The sequence below is a fragment of the Oratosquilla oratoria genome, chromosome 2 (genome assembly GCF_046742065.1).
Source record: "Oratosquilla oratoria isolate Oo_2021 chromosome 2, ASM4674206v1, whole genome shotgun sequence".
NCBI classification, from domain to species: domain Eukaryota; kingdom Metazoa; phylum Arthropoda; class Malacostraca; order Stomatopoda; family Squillidae; genus Oratosquilla; species Oratosquilla oratoria.
This window is the reverse complement of record NC_134778.1, coordinates 21,470,688-21,490,887: the sequence shown is the minus strand read 5'-3', so window position 1 is coordinate 21,490,887 and position 20,200 is coordinate 21,470,688. Positions and strand designations below refer to the sequence as shown.

The 20,200-nt window shown below is 40.7% G+C and overlaps 1 protein-coding gene across 8 annotated transcripts in view; it reads left to right on the top strand.

Moving 5' to 3' along the window:
- The window catches only part of LOC143037759 (RNA-binding protein 1-like), a 46,182-nt gene extending 26,505 nt beyond the window's left edge, over window positions 1-19,677 (top strand). For 5 of the 8 annotated variants that reach the window (XR_012967509.1, XR_012967511.1, XR_012967510.1 and 2 more), the window contains 3 exons: window positions 1,898-2,006; window positions 5,833-5,918; window positions 17,759-19,677. Coding sequence is in view for 1 of the 8 variants with exons in the window: in XM_076206319.1 (XP_076062434.1) it covers window positions 5,833-5,896 (64 nt within the window). In the remaining 7 variants the exon portion in view is untranslated. Of the gene's footprint in view, window positions 1-1,897; window positions 2,007-5,832; window positions 5,919-17,758 lie in introns of those variants that run through there. The other 3 variants (XM_076206319.1, XR_012967513.1, XR_012967514.1) reach the window with 3 other exon arrangements.
- Window positions 19,678-20,200: the final 523 nt, after the last annotated feature.

Genomic DNA, 20,200 nt, shown 5'->3' with positions numbered 1-20,200 from the left:
TACATCCACAGCGAGGCCGCTTCATTTAATCGGCGACCCCCCCTCTCCGTCCCCCTTTGCATATAAGGCAAGGACGGGGAGAAATCCCTTCGGGCTGCGTCAAAATTTACTCACACATACTACCCCACCCCCCACTTCCCCGCCCATTCCTCCTCATGCAGTCACAACATCATCCATATACAACCATTCTCCACTCACCTCTGTCTTCCGTCCTCTCCCTTCCTTCCTCAACAGGCATTCCCCTCTTCCCCAAAGCCCCTTTCACCCCATCCATCCACCTCATCCTAGGACGTCCCCTCATGTTCACTCCCTCCACATCTGCCTTCCATACCTCTTTTACTAGTCTTTCTTCACTCATTCTTTCCATGTGTCCAAACCATCCTAATATTCTTTCATCAACCCTATCTCCCAAATCCTTTTTCACCCCTGTTCTCCTCCTCACCTCCTCATTTCTCACTCTATCTAGCCTAGTAACCCCCACCATACTTCTCAGACACCTCATCTCAAACACATTCAAACTCCTTCTCTCTTCTTCTCTTATGTTCCACGTTTCTGCCCCATACAGTGCTGTTGGCACAATCACTCCTTCATACAGTCTCCTCTTCGCATCCATTCCCAAATGTCTATTCCTCATTACACTCTTTAAACCACCAAGGCATTTACTCGCTTCTCTCAATCTACATTCTACCTCCACCTTCACTCCACCTTTTCCTGCTACACTTGCACCCAAGTATCTAAAACTATCCACTTCCTCCAGTCGCTCTCCCTTAATGTTCACTTCCAGTCTACTGCCACTTTCACCCCTTGTACATCTCATCACCTTACTTTTACCCACATTTATCTTTAGCTTTCTTCTATCACATACTCTCCCAAACTCTACCACCAGCTTCCTCAATCCCTCCTCTGACCCTGCCACAAGCGCAGTGTCGTCCGCAAACAACAGCTGGCTCACCTCCCACTTTTCTCCATTTTCTTTAACCATCTCCAATCCCTGACTCACTACCCTAGCATTCACCTCTCGCACCACCCCATCCATGTATAAGTTGAACAGCCAGGGCGACATAACGCATCCTTGACGAAGTCCCACCTTTACTTCAAACCACTCACTCTCTCCATTTCTAATCCTAACACATGCTCTACTACTCTCATAAAAACTCTTGACAGCTCCCAAAAGCTTTCCTCCTATCCCATAAATCTGCATAACCTCCCACAGTGCCTTTCTGTCTACCCTATCATAAGCCTTTTCCAGATCCATGAAAGCCCAAAAAACATCCTTCCCCTTTCCTATAGCTTTCTCACATATCTGTCTTACCACAAAGATCTGATCTACACAACCTCTACCCGTCCTAAATCCACACTGTTCCTCACCAATTACTCCCTCTGTTCCTCTCCTAATCCTCTCAATTAAGATCCTCCCATAAGTCTTCCCTACTACACTCAACAGGCTAATCCCTCTGAAATTACTACATTCACACTTGTCCCCTTTTCCCTTGTAAAGAGGAACTATACAGGCACTACTCCAGTCCTCCGGTACTCTACCCTCTCTCCAGCAAACATTAAATAACCTCACCAACCAGTCCACCATCACTGCACCTCCCTTTTTCAGACATTCTGCATGACATCCATCCAGACCAGGTGCCTTACCTGCTTTCATCATCTTTACAGCTGCCTTCACCTCATCCTTCCTTATTTCTCCTCCATTCTCCTCACTCATCACTCATGCACATGAAAACCTATTTAACACCCTTCCCATCTCAGCACCTTGTAGTCATTCCAGCTCTGCCACACTGTTCAAATCAGGAGTAATGCAGTTGTGCATAGCATTTCCACAGCTGTGGTAGTGGTGAAGTACATTCATACTTTGAATGGATTGGAGTTTTGAAATGTTTATTTTAAGGAACCATGCCCTTGGTTCAACTTCGCTGGTGGCAGGATTCGAACCGCCCTCACCTCAACCTTCGCCGCAAGTAACGGCGCCCTAACCTGCTCAGCCAGTGAGCTTCCTAGTGAGTGGTAGGATGGTGAAATGAAGATGGTAGTACAGTGAGTCCTCCTTATAAGGTAATTCTTTATCCGGTAAATTCACAGTTACAGTATTTGGTAATTGCTACCCTTGATTCTATTTACGGGAAGAAAAATTCACATATACGGTATCCGCTCGATATTTTGAAGAGGAAAGAGCAGGGAGAAAGTACGTCTGCCATATCCTATTATTACATGTTATAATGGGTTCAGTATACGGTAATTTCAATCTGCGGTAAGGTTTTCAGGAACGAATATGTACCATATAACGAAGACTTACTGTAAAAGAGAAGCAGGCATTCAGGTACTGGTTGCAAAGTAGGACAAGAGAAATCTGAGAGGCACAAAGAAAAAAGAAGAGAAGCAAAACATAAGATAAAGGAAGCAAAGAGGAGAGCAGATGTAAAATGGGGTAGGAGTATGAAAGAAAATTTGAAAATGATAAAAAGATGTTTTTGATGGAAGTTAAAAAAGGAAGAGGAGGTGAAAGGAAAAGGTACAAGGTGCATTTGGGCAGATGTTAATGGAATTGAAGACAGTAAGGGGAAGATGGGTAGAGTATTTTAGAGAGCTGTTAAATATGGCGGAGGATAAGGGGGCTTGTCTAGTGAGGTCTGAGGTGTGTGTAAGCGAGGAGAGAGTTCTGGAGGAGTGCCTTTATAGTTATGCTCTACAAGAGAAAAAGGGAGAAATGTGATTGTAATAGTTTTAGAGGGATCACTTTGAGTCATTACTCTCAAAGTGCTAAGATAAGAGGGAGGGTGGAGGGGTGTGAAGTGTATTCAGGGATGGAATGGGTGGGAATGATTTTATGCCTTTTCCTTTTTGGCTACCTCCCTTGTAAGGGGGAAAAAGCCTTGGTATATGTATGTATGTACTTTGTTGAGTGCAGTTGGAAAGGCTAATGGGAGCGTTTTAATTAAGAGGATTAGGAGAGGAATATAGGGAGTAATTAGTGAGGAGCAGGGATTATCCTTCATCCACAAGGAGCCAAGATAAGAGGGAAGTAAAGGTGGTGGATGGGAGTGGATGCATATTTTTGATATGGTTTCGCCCCTTATATAGAGGAAGAAGCCCTTGGCAAATAGATTTTTCAATGTTCTTGCATGTCAAATGTATTCACTAGATATTGTGTTCAGATGCTGAAGTCACTATGAATTGGTAAAGATTAGTCGGCTTGGGCTGTTGGGTCCTGTTATAGAAGAGCTATGTCTTGCTGCACTGCTTTTTATTGAAATAAATGTTGCAAGGGACAGTGCTTCCCATGATCTATATGGGACTGAGAAGGGTAATTGAATGAATATTTATTTGTTTCTGAAGTAGGTATGTGGTTTGTCTCTGCCTGTCTCTTTGTATACTAAGGGCCTGTCCCCCCTTTTAAAGGAAATAGCTAGCAAAGACATGCCTCCTCCCACCCATTCCACTCCCCTTCACCACCCAGTTGTTTCTCGCTCATCTTAGCTCCTTGTGGATGAAGGGTCATCTCTTGTTCCTACCCACTTCCTGGGTCAGAAGCAGTGCAGGAAGGCACAGCACATACCAGGGTTTCATCATTTACATGGCAACCCTCCCTCTTTGTCCTTTTTTTGTGAAAAATAGAGAAGACTGGAAGAAGTCTCTTCAGGCTGTGTCGAAATATCTCAGCCACACAACACATACATTCATACACCCTAAAAGAAAGATCTATTACATCGTTACCAAAGGCTTCTTCCCCCTTATAAGGGAGGTAGCCAAGTCAGAGGCATGCATCCATTCCCATCGATTCCACTCCCATCTGCCTCCCTTGTTTCCCTCTTGTCTTGCTCATCGTGGATGAAGGGTCATCACTGTCTTCTAACCACAGTGTAGCCATGGCAGGGCCACTTCACTTACATGGTTAATCCCCCTCACCTCTCTCTCTGTCTCCTCATGTAGAAGGTAGAGAAGATGGGGAGAAATCCCTCCGGGCTGTGTCAAAATATCATCTATACACAATCATTATCCACTCACCCCTATCCCTACCTTCTCTCTTTGCTTAACAGACATTTCCTCTTGCTCAAAGCCCCCCTCACCCCCATCCATCCATCTCATCTTTGGTTGTCCCCTCAAGTTCACTCCATCTACCTCTGCCTTCCACACCTCTTTGGATAATCTTTCTTCACTCTTTCCATGTGTTCAGACCATCCCAATAATCTTTCATCAGCCTTATCTACCAGCTTGTTTTATACCCTCAAGTTTCACTACCTTGAAACCTTCAGCCCCACAACAGTTGCCAGTAGTCCTTTGGCCCTTCCACAGATCTGTCTGGAATGAAACTGGACTGTTGTCTATTGCATTGGTGTGGGGACTGTTGGTATCACTGGATGAAAAAAGCAGGTGATCAGTTGTAGACTGCCAGCTCTACATGTAAGAAAAAGTGTGAGACGTACAGTTAAAGTTGAAAGAGTTCTTGGGCCCAATCTGGAAAGTGAGTGTCATCCTCTCAGGGTTACATCCCCTGTTTGAGGTGGGGTGGTTGACATGTTTTGAAAACAGGGAACACTGAAGTCCATCTTGCAGGACCATCTCAAGCAGGTACCTTCATTGGTCCCAAAAAAGAAATAGAATGCAGAGACCAGCAACCAAAATGGTTCCAAGCCAACAGAAGGAAGAAGAATAATGATATGGTAGCAGTATTCAGAAATATAAAAAGAATGGACAGGACAAGGAAAAATTCATAGTGTGATGGAAGGAGAATCTGAGGATATAAAACTGAAGACAGGGTGTTTGAAGGAGGTGGAAGAGATGATAGATAGGATTGATCAAAGAACACTGGGATGGTTTGGTGATATGGAAAAAAGAATGAAAAAGACTAGTAATAAGAGTGGAAGGCAGAAGTGGATGACGTGAGCTTGATTGTTGAGCATAGAAGGGAGAAGGCAAGAGATAGGTGCAAATGGAGAATGGTTGTGAATGGCCGATAAATTGACATGATCTTTCTAACTACTTGCAAGTGGATGAAGAGGTAGGGTCTCCATGTAATGAAGCTGTGGGGAGGTAAATCAGCTTTAGCTGTAAGGTCCTGCTGTGTCTTGCTGTATTACTTTCGACCCAAGCAGTGGAAGTAGGGTAAGGATGGTTTTTCATCAACAAGCTAAGATAAAAGTGAAAAATAGGAGTTAGACAGGTGAAATGTGGGTGCATATTTTGGCTGTGACCTCCCTTATAAGTGGGAAGAGGCCTTTTAGCATATAGATAGTTTGAGGAACATTAATAGATACAGCATTCCATACAGATGCATTTATTTGTGGTGAGACATAAAGAAAAGACAATCTGGTGATGTAAGTGAATAAGCTATGTTTGACTAATAGGAGCACAGATGAGACTAGTGTTTTGGAGGACAGGAATGGTTCAAGTGGTGTGAGATGGGAGGGGGGATTTATTTGGTTTTCATATCTAAGCACTGTTTAAGTGTTGTGATTTAAAAAAGCTGGGGGCATGAAAGAGACTCACACTAATAAAACATAGACAGTAATTCAGTGGAGGGGGTCCAACTACTGTTTCTGGTTTATGCAGCTGTGGGTTTCCCGTTTCTGAAAGTTATTCAGCATTTGTTTAACTTTCAGAAGTTAAATTTCTTGCGTCTGTTGACTGACATTCAACTGTGGATGCCCAGTGTGTAAAAATTATTCAACAGTTAACTTTCTTGAGTTCTTAGGAATGTACATTGAAATTTATAGTGACTTTAGCATTAGTAATGCCCTTGTTTAGTTTTCCAATTGTCTGATGCTTTCTGTTGCTTTCATATGAGTAAGAACTGTTTATTTATAATATTTTCATCATCATTTGCAGATATGAGGACTACAGGAGGCGAAGTGAATCACCAGACTACAGCCACAAACGCTCCAAGTCCTAAAACTTGCTGGTTACATGCAATGGTAAATTTTATGTATATTTTCCTGTTTTTCATATAATGTATTATTTTGGTACCATAAATAGAGGTGTGTGTTTCATAGTATTTACTACTGTATTAAATTCTTTTTGTCATATTACTTTGTTAGAGCTAGGAAATTATGTAATGTTTTGCAATTATTATGTTGAGTGGGTTAGGGCGTTGTTATGTGCGGTGAAGGTCGAGGGGATGGAGGTTTGAACCCTGCCACCAGCGAAGTTGAACCAAAGGCATGGTTCATTAAATTCCACACTACAAAGCACTCTGTGAGGGGTACCATCCTAGCCTTCTGATGGGGGGTGGGTTGTGACATTAAACCATATTATATTTCACTTTGTCACTACTTTGTAGGTCCCATAAGGGTAATGCTGCATTGTTTTACAGTGTTCTAGTATTATGTTCTGCCTAGAAAAGAAGAAGAAGAAGAATTTTTTTTTTTATTATTTTCTCCTATAGCTTGCAATACAGGATTATATTGTGCTTTAGTCTTCATTTAATTAATTTCTGTATTTTTCTTCATTCTCTCCTCTATTTTCCTATCCCTCCTTTCTCCGTACTCAAAATCTTTCTATTCTCTTGGTTTCCATGAGTAATATTTGCATTTGTATAGTTCCAATGAATTGTATTTTGTCTTCTTCAAAATACAAGTCTTCTCTATACATTGCCATGGTCATTGAGATGCCGTAGTGCTTTTTAGCATTGCCACTATCATCACTAGCTTTACACTTATCACCAGGCTTGATGAATAAGGTATGCACATAATACAGTATTCCAAGATAAAATAACTTCTATGGCACAGAGTGCAGCATGTCTGATCATGTTTGCAATTAAAGAGATGGTGCCTGGTTTGCACCGTAAACATGAATTAGTGGGGGACACTCTCCTCAAATTTTCAGCTTGTATCCTAAAAAAAAAAAAGAAGAAATTAACTTGGGGACAATTTTATTCACATCTTAATGTTTGTAATATGAATATTCGTAAGTTGGGTGGTGTCTGTAGTTGCCATCTACTTTCTTGGCTGAGACTGTTATATATTCAAGAGGGATGTTCTTGTCTGCTCTGTAAATTGCTTGAGAAGATGATGTGGAAGGTGTCTTCACATGATGAAGTGGTTGGGGGTAGACCAGCTTCAGCTGTCAAGCTCTGCTATGGAAGTGCTGTGTCTTGCTGTATTGCCTCCGACTCTAGCAGTGCTGGGAGATAGGGAAGACCTTTCATCCATAAGGTGCTAAGATGAAATAACAAATGAATGGATTTTGGGTTGTATGAAAGATAGTTGCAGTGGGAAGCGCTAAGAAAGTGAGAGTGATAAGTGAGGAAAATGGAGGAGAAATAGGGAAAGATGAAGTGAAAGCAGCTGTTAAGATGATGAGAGCAGGTAAGGCACCTGGGTTAGATGGATGCCATGCAGTGTCTGAAAAAAGGAGGTACAGTTATGGTGGACTGGAGGAGTGCCTGTATAGTTCCACTTTACAAGGGAAAGAGGGACAAGTGTGAGTGTAGTAGTTTCAGAGTGATCAGTTTGTTGAGTGTAGTTGGGAAGGTCTTGATTGGAAAGATTAGGAGAGAAACAGAGGGAGTAATTGGTGAGGAACAGTGTGGTTTTAGGACAGGTAGGGGTTGTGTAGATCAAATTGTTGTGGTAAGACAGATATATGAAAAGGTAAGGATGTTTTTTTTGGCTTTTATGGATTTGGAAAAGGCTTGTGACAGGGTAGACAGGAAGGCACTGTGGGAGGTACTGCAGATATATGGGATAGGAGGAAAGCTGTTTAACCACTTCACTCCGGGCCAAAATCTCGCAGGCAGCATTAGCTGCCAGACATACGATGTTGCGTCATAATACTCGCATCATAAAAAATAGTCACCGCTTATATCGATTGTTCTCTCTTTCACCCGTGAATTTTGATAACCATAGAAAATGTGATGAAGCCAGTTTAGAGAGTATGTCAGTTACGCAGGGACAACTACAATAAATATAATCAAGACGCCGATATGGCAGCCTCGCGTATCCACTTGCTCCCCATGCCGCCTACGTAGGCGGCACCGTATGGAATGTGGTTAAGAGCAGTCAAGAGTTTTTATGAGAGTAGTAGTAGAGCTTGTGTTAGGATTAGAAATGGAGAGAGTGAATGGTTTGAGGTAAAGGTGGGACTTCATCAGGGATGTATTATGTCGGCCTGGCTGTTCAATCTATACATGGATGGTGTGGTGCAAGAGGTGAATGCAAGGGTAGTGGGTCAGGGGTTGGAGATGGTTAAAGAAAATGGAGAAAAGTGGGAAATAAGCCATTTGTTATTTGCTGACGACACTGTGCTTGTAGCAGGATTGGAGGAGGGATTGAGAAAGTTGGTGACAGTTTGAGAAGGTGTGTGAAAGAAGGAAACTGAAGATAAATGTGGGCAAAAGTAAGATGATGAGGTGTCCAAGGGGAGAGAGTGACAGCAGGCTGGAAGTGAGTATTAAGGGAGAGAGACTGGAGGAAGTGGATAGTTTCAGATACTTGGGTGCGAATGTGGCAGGAAAGGGAGGAGTGGGGATGGAGGTAGAATGTAGATTGAGAGAAACGAGTAAATGCCTTGTTGGATTAAGGGGACCCCGGACACCCGTACTCTTGTGCGGTACGACCGAATTAGTTATTCAGACAAACAAAATTTATAAATCATTTCCTTTTCTGATTACCTATTAATACATGTAGTATCACTTCCTTTCACTTAAAAATACCATATTATCTAAGAGTTAATAGGCAAAATATTCAGTAATTTCAAAAACTCATACCATGGAAAAGGTCCTACCAAATATTTTTTGCTTAAGGTCCATTTGAAGAGTGGCCCTATCTGAACATTTTGGCGAGTCGATTTTTTTTATTTACCTCTTATGAGAATAGCAATTATTTTTTTTATTTCTATGTGTACATATTGTTAAAAAGATTAAATTTCTGAGGAAAAATACTGCTAAAGAATTTGCTTTATTTTGACTCATAGATATTTACGTCTTACAATTCTCTATTAAATGAAAAAAAAAATTGTGAAAATTGGTACATAAATGGGCGAGTTGTAGCTTGATGAATGGAAAGAAAACAAACTTTTCAGTAGCGCCATTTAAATGCCGCACGGACAGTTAAAGGGATGCACGGACATTAAATTATATTTTCCTTTATTTTATTTTATTACCAAATTAAAGTTACTATTTCTCTTCACCCCTCCCACAGTTATTGTTGGTAGAATAATGAATATTGGTTATTGGTAGAATAAATGAAAGATTTATTTGACATGCAAGAGATACTTGCCAGATGTCGCCAATAATTTATCTTTTATTTTATATATACGAACAAAAACGGAAATGAGATGTAATTTTTGGTCGAAGTGTTACCATAATTATAGAAAATCTTTTGAAATGCTTATCTGTCGGAATATTAAAAAAATATATATACGATCGCGTGCATGAATAGCATGAGAAAATGATATCCTCCTGCGCTCACTCTTCCACAGCTACTAAAGTCTCTCCTTTTAGCATCGTTCTCTGGGTTTAGTCAAATTGCCAGATACCTCCATATCAAGCTGCCAGATATCTCCATAGATATTAATTGCAGTAAAAAAACAACAACTGGCTATCGAAATTTTGACTTATTTCAAATGTTTTTTATGCAATGGGTTGCCAGAGGTTACCAGAGGTCGCCAAAAATTCATCTATTTTATCTTATATATAAGAAAAGAAACGGAACTAAGCTCTAATATTTAGTTTGAGTGTTACCACCATCATGGAGAACATTTTGAAATGTTTACCTAAAATTCGTTCATTTTCCAAAAAATTTCGAGTTTTCGTGGCCGGGGTTCCCTTAAAAAGTGTAATGAAAAGAAGACATTTGGGAATGGATACTAAGAGGAGGTTAAAGGAGTGATTGTGCCAACAGCACTGTACGGGGCAGAAACATGGAACGTAAGAGAGGAAGAGAGGAGTTTGAATATGTTTGAGATGAAATGTCTGAGAAGTATGATAGGGGTTACTAGGCTAGATAGAGTGAGAAATGAGGAGGTGAGGAGGAGAACACGGGTGGAAAGGGAGTTGGAAGATAGGATTGATGAAATAGTATTAGGATGGTTTGGACACATGGAAAGAATGCTTGAAGAAAGATTAGTAAAAGAGGTGTGGAAGGAGTGAATATGAAGGGGCATCCTAGGATGAGATGGATGGATGAGGTAAAAGGGGCATTACAAAAGAGAGGAATGTCTATTGAGGAAGGTTGGGAGAGGAGAGAAGATAAGGGTGAATGGAGAAGGGTTGTGTATGGATGATGCTGTGATGCATGAGGGGATGGGGGGTGAGGGAGTATGTATGAGAAATAAATTGACACAAAATAAAGGTATTTCTCCCCGTCCTCTCCTTTTTCTGCATGAGGGGGTGGAGAGGGTGGGGGGGGGTCACTGAATTAATGAAGTGGCTTTGCTGTGGATGTGCTGTGTCTTCCGACACTGCTCCTGACCCAGGGCAGTGGACAGGATGCAGGGATGACCCATCATCCAGGAGGTGCCAAGATGAGAGGGAGGGAAGAGAGTGGAGGGGAGTGGAGTATGTAGGAGTGGAGTTGTGAGAGTGGTTTCTATGCCTTTTTCTTTTTGGCTGCCCCCATGTAAGGGGAAGCCTTTGGTATATGTATGATTTGGCTTGTTCACCCCCCATATATGTGGTAAAAGGTTTTTTGGGGGTATGTAAAAAATACATTCAGTATTTCTATGTGATATGCATCGCTAAAATGAAGATTTTTTCATGTAAATTTTGGTAATAAACATGTGGAATGTCTATATATCATAGGCTTTCCCTCCTTAGAAGGAAGGTAGCCAAGTCATAAGGCATGTAACCAGTCCCATCCACCACCCTTTCCTCCTCCCTCTCATGGATGATGGGTCATATCTGTATCCCACCCACTGCCGTAAAAAAAAAAAAAAACAACAGCACGACACAGAATGTAACTTATCAATTATTACTGTTGTACTTTCTTTGGGATTCCCACTGAAACAAATGGGAGTGGGATGGGTGGGGTAAGATGCAAGCCTGGGCTGGCTACCTCTCTTATAAGGTTAAGAAGCCTTTTGGTATATAGATAAATCCCTTGGGAATGTTATATTTAATTGGACAAATGACTTGTCATTCAGGAAGAGCCAAGATGAGAGGGAGGTAGGAAGTGGTGGTGGAATGGGTGGGAGTGGAACTGTGCAGGGATAAAATAGGTGGGAGTGGATCTGTGCCTCTTGACTTTGGCTGCTTCCTTTGTAAAGCTACCTCCCTTTGGTATATGTATGTATATTTAATTGGGACCAATGTCTGGTATCTGCATCAGATAGTCCCACAAAATGGACAGTGATGCTGCCTACTTTCAGAACCTGTCCACCCACTTGCCTCCATCAGGGGATGCAGCCCTGAGTGAGGCCACTCAGTCTCTGGCCAAGGCTCAGGATTTCTGTCAGCTTTAACTATTTCTTACATATTTTCACATGAGGAGAGCTGGCAATTGGTGACTGCTTCCTTTCCCTTACTACTATTGTGGAAATAGTCCTGTACAAATACAACACAGACAACAATCTGAAGTTTCTTCCCAGAGAGATCAATGCAAAGGCCCAAGGACTGTTGCCAGCCACTGTGAGGCTGCAGGTTTTCCATTTAGTGAAATTTAAGGCAATAATTAATTAATTGTGTTTAACCCCTACAGCATCAGCAGCATACATTGTATGCCACAATTGTTTTATGGATTGAGCGTCAGCGGCATACATCGTATACTGCAATTTAAAAAATTTGCCAAAAATGGGCATTACGTCCATGATCAAATCTGTGGTAATGACCAAGTAGCCCTATCCATTGGCTATAAAAGGCACCTAAATTTTTTTTATTCATTGACAAAACTGGCAACCCTGGCAGCAATTTTATGGGGGTAACTTGTGGTATAAAATCGGCCTAGGATGTAGTTTAGGCAATTCTGGTGTATGAAGCGAAGTTTGGGGGGTGAAGTTGTATTCAGATGTATAGAACTAGCAATTTCGTACTGCCAATTTTCGTAATAAAAGTGTAATACAAAATGTGGCCAGGCCATAATGTTATGATGGATGCTTACTAAAACATTTACCAAAACACAATAACACCACAATCACCTATCCTCCATGAAATTTTATATATATAGAAAGAAAAAAAAAAAAAAAAAAAAATAATAATAATGATAATAATAATACCGAAGAATCAATTTATCACATAACAAAGAGATATTTGCCAAAAAAACCACAAAACCTATTTATAAACATTTTCTGTAAGTGTCAGACTACTATGGGAGACTGTACATTGATTTCAAACATAAATGTCAAATTCCTTCACACTGAAATTCTAATGAAGCTTCCCTGAAAAAATAAGACTTCGTTCAACCCACTTGAGGAGCGAAAGAAAGTCTATGGATGTTCTACCAAACTTTCGCTGGCATATCTTGACAAAATTGACCCAGTTTCTCCAGTTCTAGGCTAAGGTGAATCAAAATAAGCAAGATTTGTTGGTTTTACATAATTTTGAGTTGATTTGAGTTGGAGAGAAATGTGGAATTCAAACCCATAACTAGGAAGATGCTAGACTAATATATGAATGCTCTATCTTAATCTTATAAAGGAGGTGGGTGAGTCAAGGCATGAACCCACTCTCACCCATTCCACTTCCATCCACCACCCTTGTTTCCTGCTTTTCTTAGCTCCCCATGGATGAAGGGTCATCCCTGTCTCTTGTCCACTGCTTGGGCAAGAAGTAGTGCAGCAAGACACAGTACATCCATAGCAGGGCTGATTCACTTATATGGCAACCCTCCTGCCTTAACCCTTACATTGTCAGCCCAGTGTATATCTCAGATACATGCTGGTGTCAGCAGATTTTCTTTTATGTATTATTACCATGATTATGGCCTTTATCTTTCATAATATGCATGGAAAATATGAATGAGAGATAAAGAATGCACAAAATTTAAAACCTTAAACTGTCAGCTTGTTTACTGTAGGCCTGTACATCTTCCTGATCTTGTGCTGACAGTGGTCTGAGATGCAGATATATTCAATTGTGACTACATCTTTCATATTCTACCTTCCTTTCATGTTATCTTAATACAAATTATGCAAAAAAAAAAAAAAAAAAAAAAAAAGATAATAATAATAATACATTTACCAAAGGCTTTTCCCCCCTTACAAGTGAGGTAGCCAAAAAACAAAGGCACAAGATCCACTTCCACACATGCCATCCCCACATACTCCACTCCCATTCACCCCCTCCGTCCCTTATCTTGGCTCCTCCTGGATGATGGGTCATCCCTGCATCTCGCCCAATGCCCTGGGTCAGAAGCAGTGTTGCAAGACACAGAACATCCACAGCAAGGCCATTTCATTAAATCAGTGACCCCCGTCTCCGTCCCCTCATACAGAAAAAGAGAAGATGGGGAGAAATCCCTTTGGGCTGCATCAATTTATTTTTCACTCATACTTTCTCACTCCCCATCCCCCACCCACTCCCTGTCATGCATCACAGCATCATCCATACACTACCATTCTCCATTCACCCTTATCTTCTGTCTTCTCCCATCCTTCCTCAACAGACATTCCCCTCTTTCCCAATGCTCCTTTTACCCCATCCATCCATCTCATTCTTAATTGTCCCCTCATGTTCACTCTTCTGCATTTCACTCCTCTTTTACTAATCTTTCTTCACTCATTCTTTCCATTAGTTCAAACTGTCCCAATACTCATTCTTCAACCCTGTCTCCCAACTCCCTTTCCACCCCCAATCTCCTTCTCACCTCCTCGTTTCTCTATCTAGCCTAGTAACCCCTGTCATGCTTCTCAGGCACCTCATCTCAAACACATTCAAACTCTCTCCCATACAGTGCTGTCAGCACAATCACTCCATACAGTCTCCTCTTAGCATCCATTCCCAAATGTCTATTTCTCTTTACATTTTTAATCCCCCAAGGCATTTACTTGCTTCCCTTATCTACATTCTATCTCCACCTCCACTCCCTTTCCCACCTCATTCGCACCCAAGTATCTGAAACTATCCACTTTCTCCAGTCTCTCTCCTTTAATACTCACTTCTAGTCTACTGCCACTTGTACTTCTCATCACTTTTTACCCACATTTATCTTAAACTTCCTTCCTTTGCACACCTTCCCAAACTCTGTCACTAACTTTCTCAATACTCCTCTTTTTATTACTTTCAAAATTTTCTGTCATATTCTTACCCCATTTCACATCTGGTCTCCTCTTAGCCTCCTTTATCGTATGCTTTATTTCTCTTTTCTTTGTACCTCTCATATGATTCTCTCATCCTATTTTGTAACCAATCTGTGAATGCTTGGTTCTCTTCTACAACCTTTGCTTCCTCATCCCACCACTCACTACCGCTCCTTCTATTTCCTCCCATCCTTCTTGTTCCACACACCATCTTTGTACACCTTGTGACTCCCTCCTTGGAACATCCCCATTCCTCCTCCACTCCTAGTTCTACTCTCCTTCACTCCCTCCCATTCCTCTCTCAGCTTCTTATACTCCTTTCTCATTTAAGCAGTTCACTTTAAGCACCTCCCTACCATCTGTCCTTTCTCCATCTATCCTCCACTCTTAACTTACCTTCCACCAAAAAAGTATCTGATATTCCCCCACATTCTCCCCATAGAACATGTACAGTCTTAACTCTTCCTACTATACTCCTGGTTACCACTATATAGTCCATTAATGCTCTGTCTACCACCCTTCCATCCACCACCCTCCCCCATGTGTACTGATACTTGACTTTCTTCCTAAACACTGTATTTGCTATTGTCAACTCTCAAGGCACATCAACTCTCCATACAATTCTTTCCTGGAACTCCACACTTCCCAAGCACTCCATCTATTGGTTCATTTCCTACCCTAGCATTAAGGTCTCTCAATACCACTACATTGTCATTTCTCCCTAAACCCTCTATGTATTCAGTTAACTCTATCCAAAAACCCTCCCTTTCCTCTACACTCTTCTCACTACCAGGCCCATTTGCACTTACAAAAATCCACATCTCCCTTGTTTCACCTTCATCCACATTAACCTTGAAGAAACCTCCTTCCACTCCACCACACACTTACTTATCTCTTCACTTACTAGTATAGCCACCCCTTCTCTCCCTTGTCCTCTCTTCACTCCTGAGATCCTCCCAACTACACTCCCAAACTCAAACTCACCCCTCCCTTTCAACTTAGTTTCACTCATTGCCAACACATCCATCTTTCTTCTCACAAACATACTGTCTATCTCTTCCCTTTTACTCTCATCTGTACTGCATTCACACACATTAAAAGACACAAACCATAAGTTACTGGTTGGAAAACTCCCAGAACCTCATGTGCCTTTAATTTTACCCACATTTATCTTCAATTTCCTTCTTTTGCACACCTTCCCAAACTGTCACTAACTTTCTCAATCCCTCCTCTGATCCTGCTACAAGTGCAGTGTTGTCAGCAAACAACAACTGGCTTATCTCCCACTTTTCTCCATTTCCTTTAACCATCTCCAATCCCTGACCCATTACCCTTGCATTTACCTCTCACACCACCCCATCCTTGTATAAATTGGACAGCCAGGGCAACATAACACATCCCTGGTAAAGCCCCACCTTTACCTCAAACCACTCGCTCACCATTTCTGATTCTAACACAAAACACAAGCTCTACTACTCTAGTAAAAATTTGACTGCTCTCAACAGCCTTCCTCCTCTCCCATATATCTGCAATACCTCCCACAGTGCCCTCCTGTCTACCCTGTCATAAGCCTTTTCCAAACCCATAAAGGCCCAAAAAACATCCTTACCTTTTCCTAAAGTTTTCTCACATATGTCTTATCACAAAAATCAGATCCACGCAACCCCTACTTGTCCTAAACCTTCACTGTTCCTCACCAATTACTCCCTCTGTTCATCTCCTAATCCACTCAATCAAAACCCTCCCATAAGCCTTCCCAACTACACTTAACAAACTGATCCCTTTGAAACTACTGCACTCACACTTGTCCCCTTTTTCCTTGTAAATTGGAACTATACAGGCACTCCTCCAGCTCTGCAGCTGGCTGGAGGAGTGTGTGTAAGACTCACAACAGTCCATACTAACCATCTCAGGCAGGATACAAAGATGGCAACTGCTGATAGTTTTGGCAGAGGAAACACCATTTGAGGATTAAGCCTTAATTACGTGTATAATGTTTTGCACAGATTTTTTTCAAGTAGATAAATGAAAAATATAAAATTATTATGTAAAAGCCTCAGAGGGGTTAGGGATGAGTTGGGAAAGAATTGGAGAAGGTTTACATGGCTATGGCAAATCATGGATGGCCTTGTGGTTCACAGTATTGTTGACAATTTACATAATTTTTTCTTCCTTTGTCTTGCACCATTTTATGACAAACTGAGGATTTCAGTTTTGTAAGTGCTTCCTGGATGTATTGGAATTCTTTGTCTCATGCTGATATCCTTTGAAATTACTTAACTTGTTTGTAATATGTGGACAACAGCCTTGTAATAGTACCGAAGTTATTCAACCTATGAGGAATTTTAGAAAATACTCTGTGGCAAGGAAACATCAGTTTAGTTTACTCAGGAAGAAAATGGTAACTATTTCTAGACACTCCTCATCAGAATAACTATCTGAAATTAAAAATGTATGGGAAACCTACCTGTAAAGATAATTTACATATCTACTCCTGCCATGATCTAAAAATTGAGAGAGGCATCAGTCATTCAATCGATTGTTGCCTTGAGTTTTGCAAGGTAGAAATAGAAGATGTGTAGCCCCATAGTGGCTGGTAATGGTCCTTGGAACCTCTTTCAGAACTCTTTGGAAAGAAACGGGACTTGTATGTGTCATATCAGCGTGGGACTTTTTCCATTTCATTGGCTTTTAAGTTGCAAGGGGAGGAGAGCAGTCACTAGTTGTCAACTCGGCATTTGTGAAAAAAAGTACAGTAGAACCTCTACATATGAATTTAATTCGTTCCAGGACCTACTTCGTATGTTGAAATGGTAGTATGTTAAATCACCATAAGAATACAGCCGAAAAACCTATGGTAACTCCTTAATAAATACTGTACTGCAGATAATTACACATAGCAATAAAACAAATGCATTACTGTATATAAGATGTAATTTTTTCTTTTCTTTTTATAAGGATCACTTGTATGAACTCCGCTCTCATGCTTTTCTATGATTTCTTGCTTTACTTCTAAGGAAAGCATTACTCTCTTCCTTTTTTCACCACGGGTACCACTCGCACTAGCCTTCATGGTACCCATGATGATAAAATAAAAAAGGAAGGTATTAAGCACTGTTATTTACGATCAGAACAAGGAGAACCACGCGACACAAAGAAGAGCTGTGAACTGACTGCCGTCTAGCGGGCTAACCATGAAACTGCGACGCTACGAGAAACTTTGACGCTGTATATATGCGAAACTTCGACGACTTCATATGTTGGAAATTACTTCGGGTGTAGAGTCAAATATTAGATCGAATTTCACATCGTATGTTTGAAAATTCGAATGTTTAGGCAATCATAAGTAGAGGTTCTACTGTATAAGAAATTATATTGAAGCTGAAACCAAGTGCCAGCACCTCTTGATGGAGGTGAGGAGTTGACAAGTTTTGAAAGTGGACAGCTTTGCTGTCCATCTTGCAGGTATATCAATTGCATGTACCATCATTGATCCCTATTGTTCACTCTACATAATGAAGAATGGGTGCAATTGATTGATCTATTTCTCCATTTTGATTAAAATTTTCTTTTGCCATTACAGACCTTACCTGGAAGAAGAGTGAGGTGAAATAGGTGGACGCACCCAGGGAAAGTTTTTGAAGAAGTGATGAGAAAGAGAGTATTGGAACAAGGTCTTCAAACCACAGTATACCCCCTTCCTTATTGCCTGAGTTCCCACTTGACATCATGTTCAATTCCCTCTTCCATCCCACAACTCCTGCCTTTCACTGAGTTGTATGAGGTTGCTAATGATGCTTGTGCCTCAAGTTTGAGTCCTGTGGCTCATCCCAGAGTCATGTTAGGCTTATGCTGGAATCACAAGATTCATAGCTTGTTGCTGGAAATTGCAGCTTCCTGTCCAGGTAGTGTGCTGTAGCTGTCAGCAAGGAGATGGGTAACCATGATATAGTTTGGACAGCAATTTTTTTAATAATAAAGTTATTGATATTATATCAACTTTTATTTTGGTTTTAATGTCTTTAGTAAAGTGGGTGGAATATTTTTATTTTCACCAGTTCACGCTAAAACAAAACATTCACAATATTACTAAATGTTATATGATAATCCATGTACCAACTTTGCTTTCTCATTGTCTTCCGTGCACAGAACACTTTTGTTCCATTTTCAGAAACAGGTTGTTTAAATGAGTGATTAATAAACTTCAATTGAATACTATGGGTCCTGTAAATGTACTACTTTTTTTTTTTTTTTCTCTCTTCTACTTCTTCTTCCTCCTCTTCTCCCCCAATGTGTGGGATATTTTGTGCTGCTTAGGTTTCCCTATCCTATTTTTGGCCCCCCTGCCCCCCCCCCCCCCTTTTTTTTTTTTTTTTTTTTTTTTTTCTCCTTCTTCTTCTTCCTCCCAACTCATTAAGATAAAGAAGATTCCATGTCGAGTCTTTCTGTATTTGGTCTCAATCTATTTGAGGTTAAGAGGATTCCTAGTCGAGTCTCTTAGAGCTAAGATGTGCAATAGGCAGTGAACTAATATTCAAAGTAGTGATAGGTTTAAATCTTGTCTGAAAGGTGTGCCATTTCATAGATGCATGAAAGGTTGCAGGCTTTTTTCCTCAGCAAGGATCATGTCCCTTGTGTCTGCAAATAAGATTAGATCAAATTAACTTTAACCTTTTTGTATTTGGACTTAGTGTGTGCAGGGCAGAATAATAGAGTAACTGATTTTGTTTTTTTGTGTTTTTTTTCATTAATGTTACCATTTCTGTTATTTCTTCATGAATATACAGGGATGAGTAGCAACTACTTAAGCTCTGTTTCTCCGTGGACTGCTAATGATAGGTTCCTCTGCTAATGTGTTGCATGAGCAATGAATGTTTTTGGGCTACTTAAATGAACATTTGATTAACTGTTTTCTATTGACAAGGATGTACAAAAGAAGTATGAGAGGCATAATTATTATATGACTTTGGGCCAGTTCCACTACAGCCATTCTAAACTTGAATGAGCATCAAGAGGAGTCGCCCAATTATGACATATGGCACAGTGGTTTCACAACTGGCAATTAGTCCTTATTCATGGAGCTGAATTTAGATTAATTCAAGAAATTGGGTGCCTGATCTTCAGGATGCCTGTAAAACTAATGCCCGTGTGTCAGTTTTGGGTTATCATTTTCGATGCTGGTTTTGAATTTGGAATAGCTTCTGTGGAACAGGTTCATAATGACTGGTAGTTTGAAGGCACTGGGTAGGACTGCAGGGATTTCATAAGAAGCAAACATGTAGTCAAGTTTATATGGATCTGCTGTGTATAATAACAGTGTACAGTAGTGTCCTCTTATAAACATTTTCATCTAGAAGTTGTGGTCTCTCCCTCATATTATTTCCCATGATTGTCAGGGCCACCTAAGACAAACTGAAATTTTTTATTATGTGTCCAAAATGAAAATATACCAGAAAATATTGTCATTTGTAAATTAGATAATACTGTAACATTAAAGAGAAATTAGGTTTTTCATTATCCTTTGCTGTGTTGTTTGTTGCCCTTCAGAATGTAAAAATGTAAAATTAACACACTCGCAGTATATACAGTGCTCGTCACGGCTTTATACCGGCTGCCCCCCCCCACACACTTACCAAAACACAAACACATAACATAAAAATATATTTGCACATTTGCTGAGGTTCTAATACTTGGTGCTGCTTCCCTTACGCTTCACCACATCCTGCAGCCATTTAGGAAGATTTGCACAAATTCCTGAGGGTCTGGGGAGGTATATTAATCCATGCCTCACTTACAGCAGACTCGAGCTTTGGAGTAGAACTAATATCCTTGCCCAACAAACTTTGCTTCACTATTGACCACAGGTTTTCAGTGGGGTTTAGGTCAGGGGAATTGCCTGGCCAGTCATTAAAGAAGCCCTACTGGCTCAGGCACTTGGCCTTCAAGCCAAAAATTTCATAAAACAATCATTCATTAAAGAAGCTCACATCACAGTCCTTAAGCCACCCAACTACAGATCCGGCAG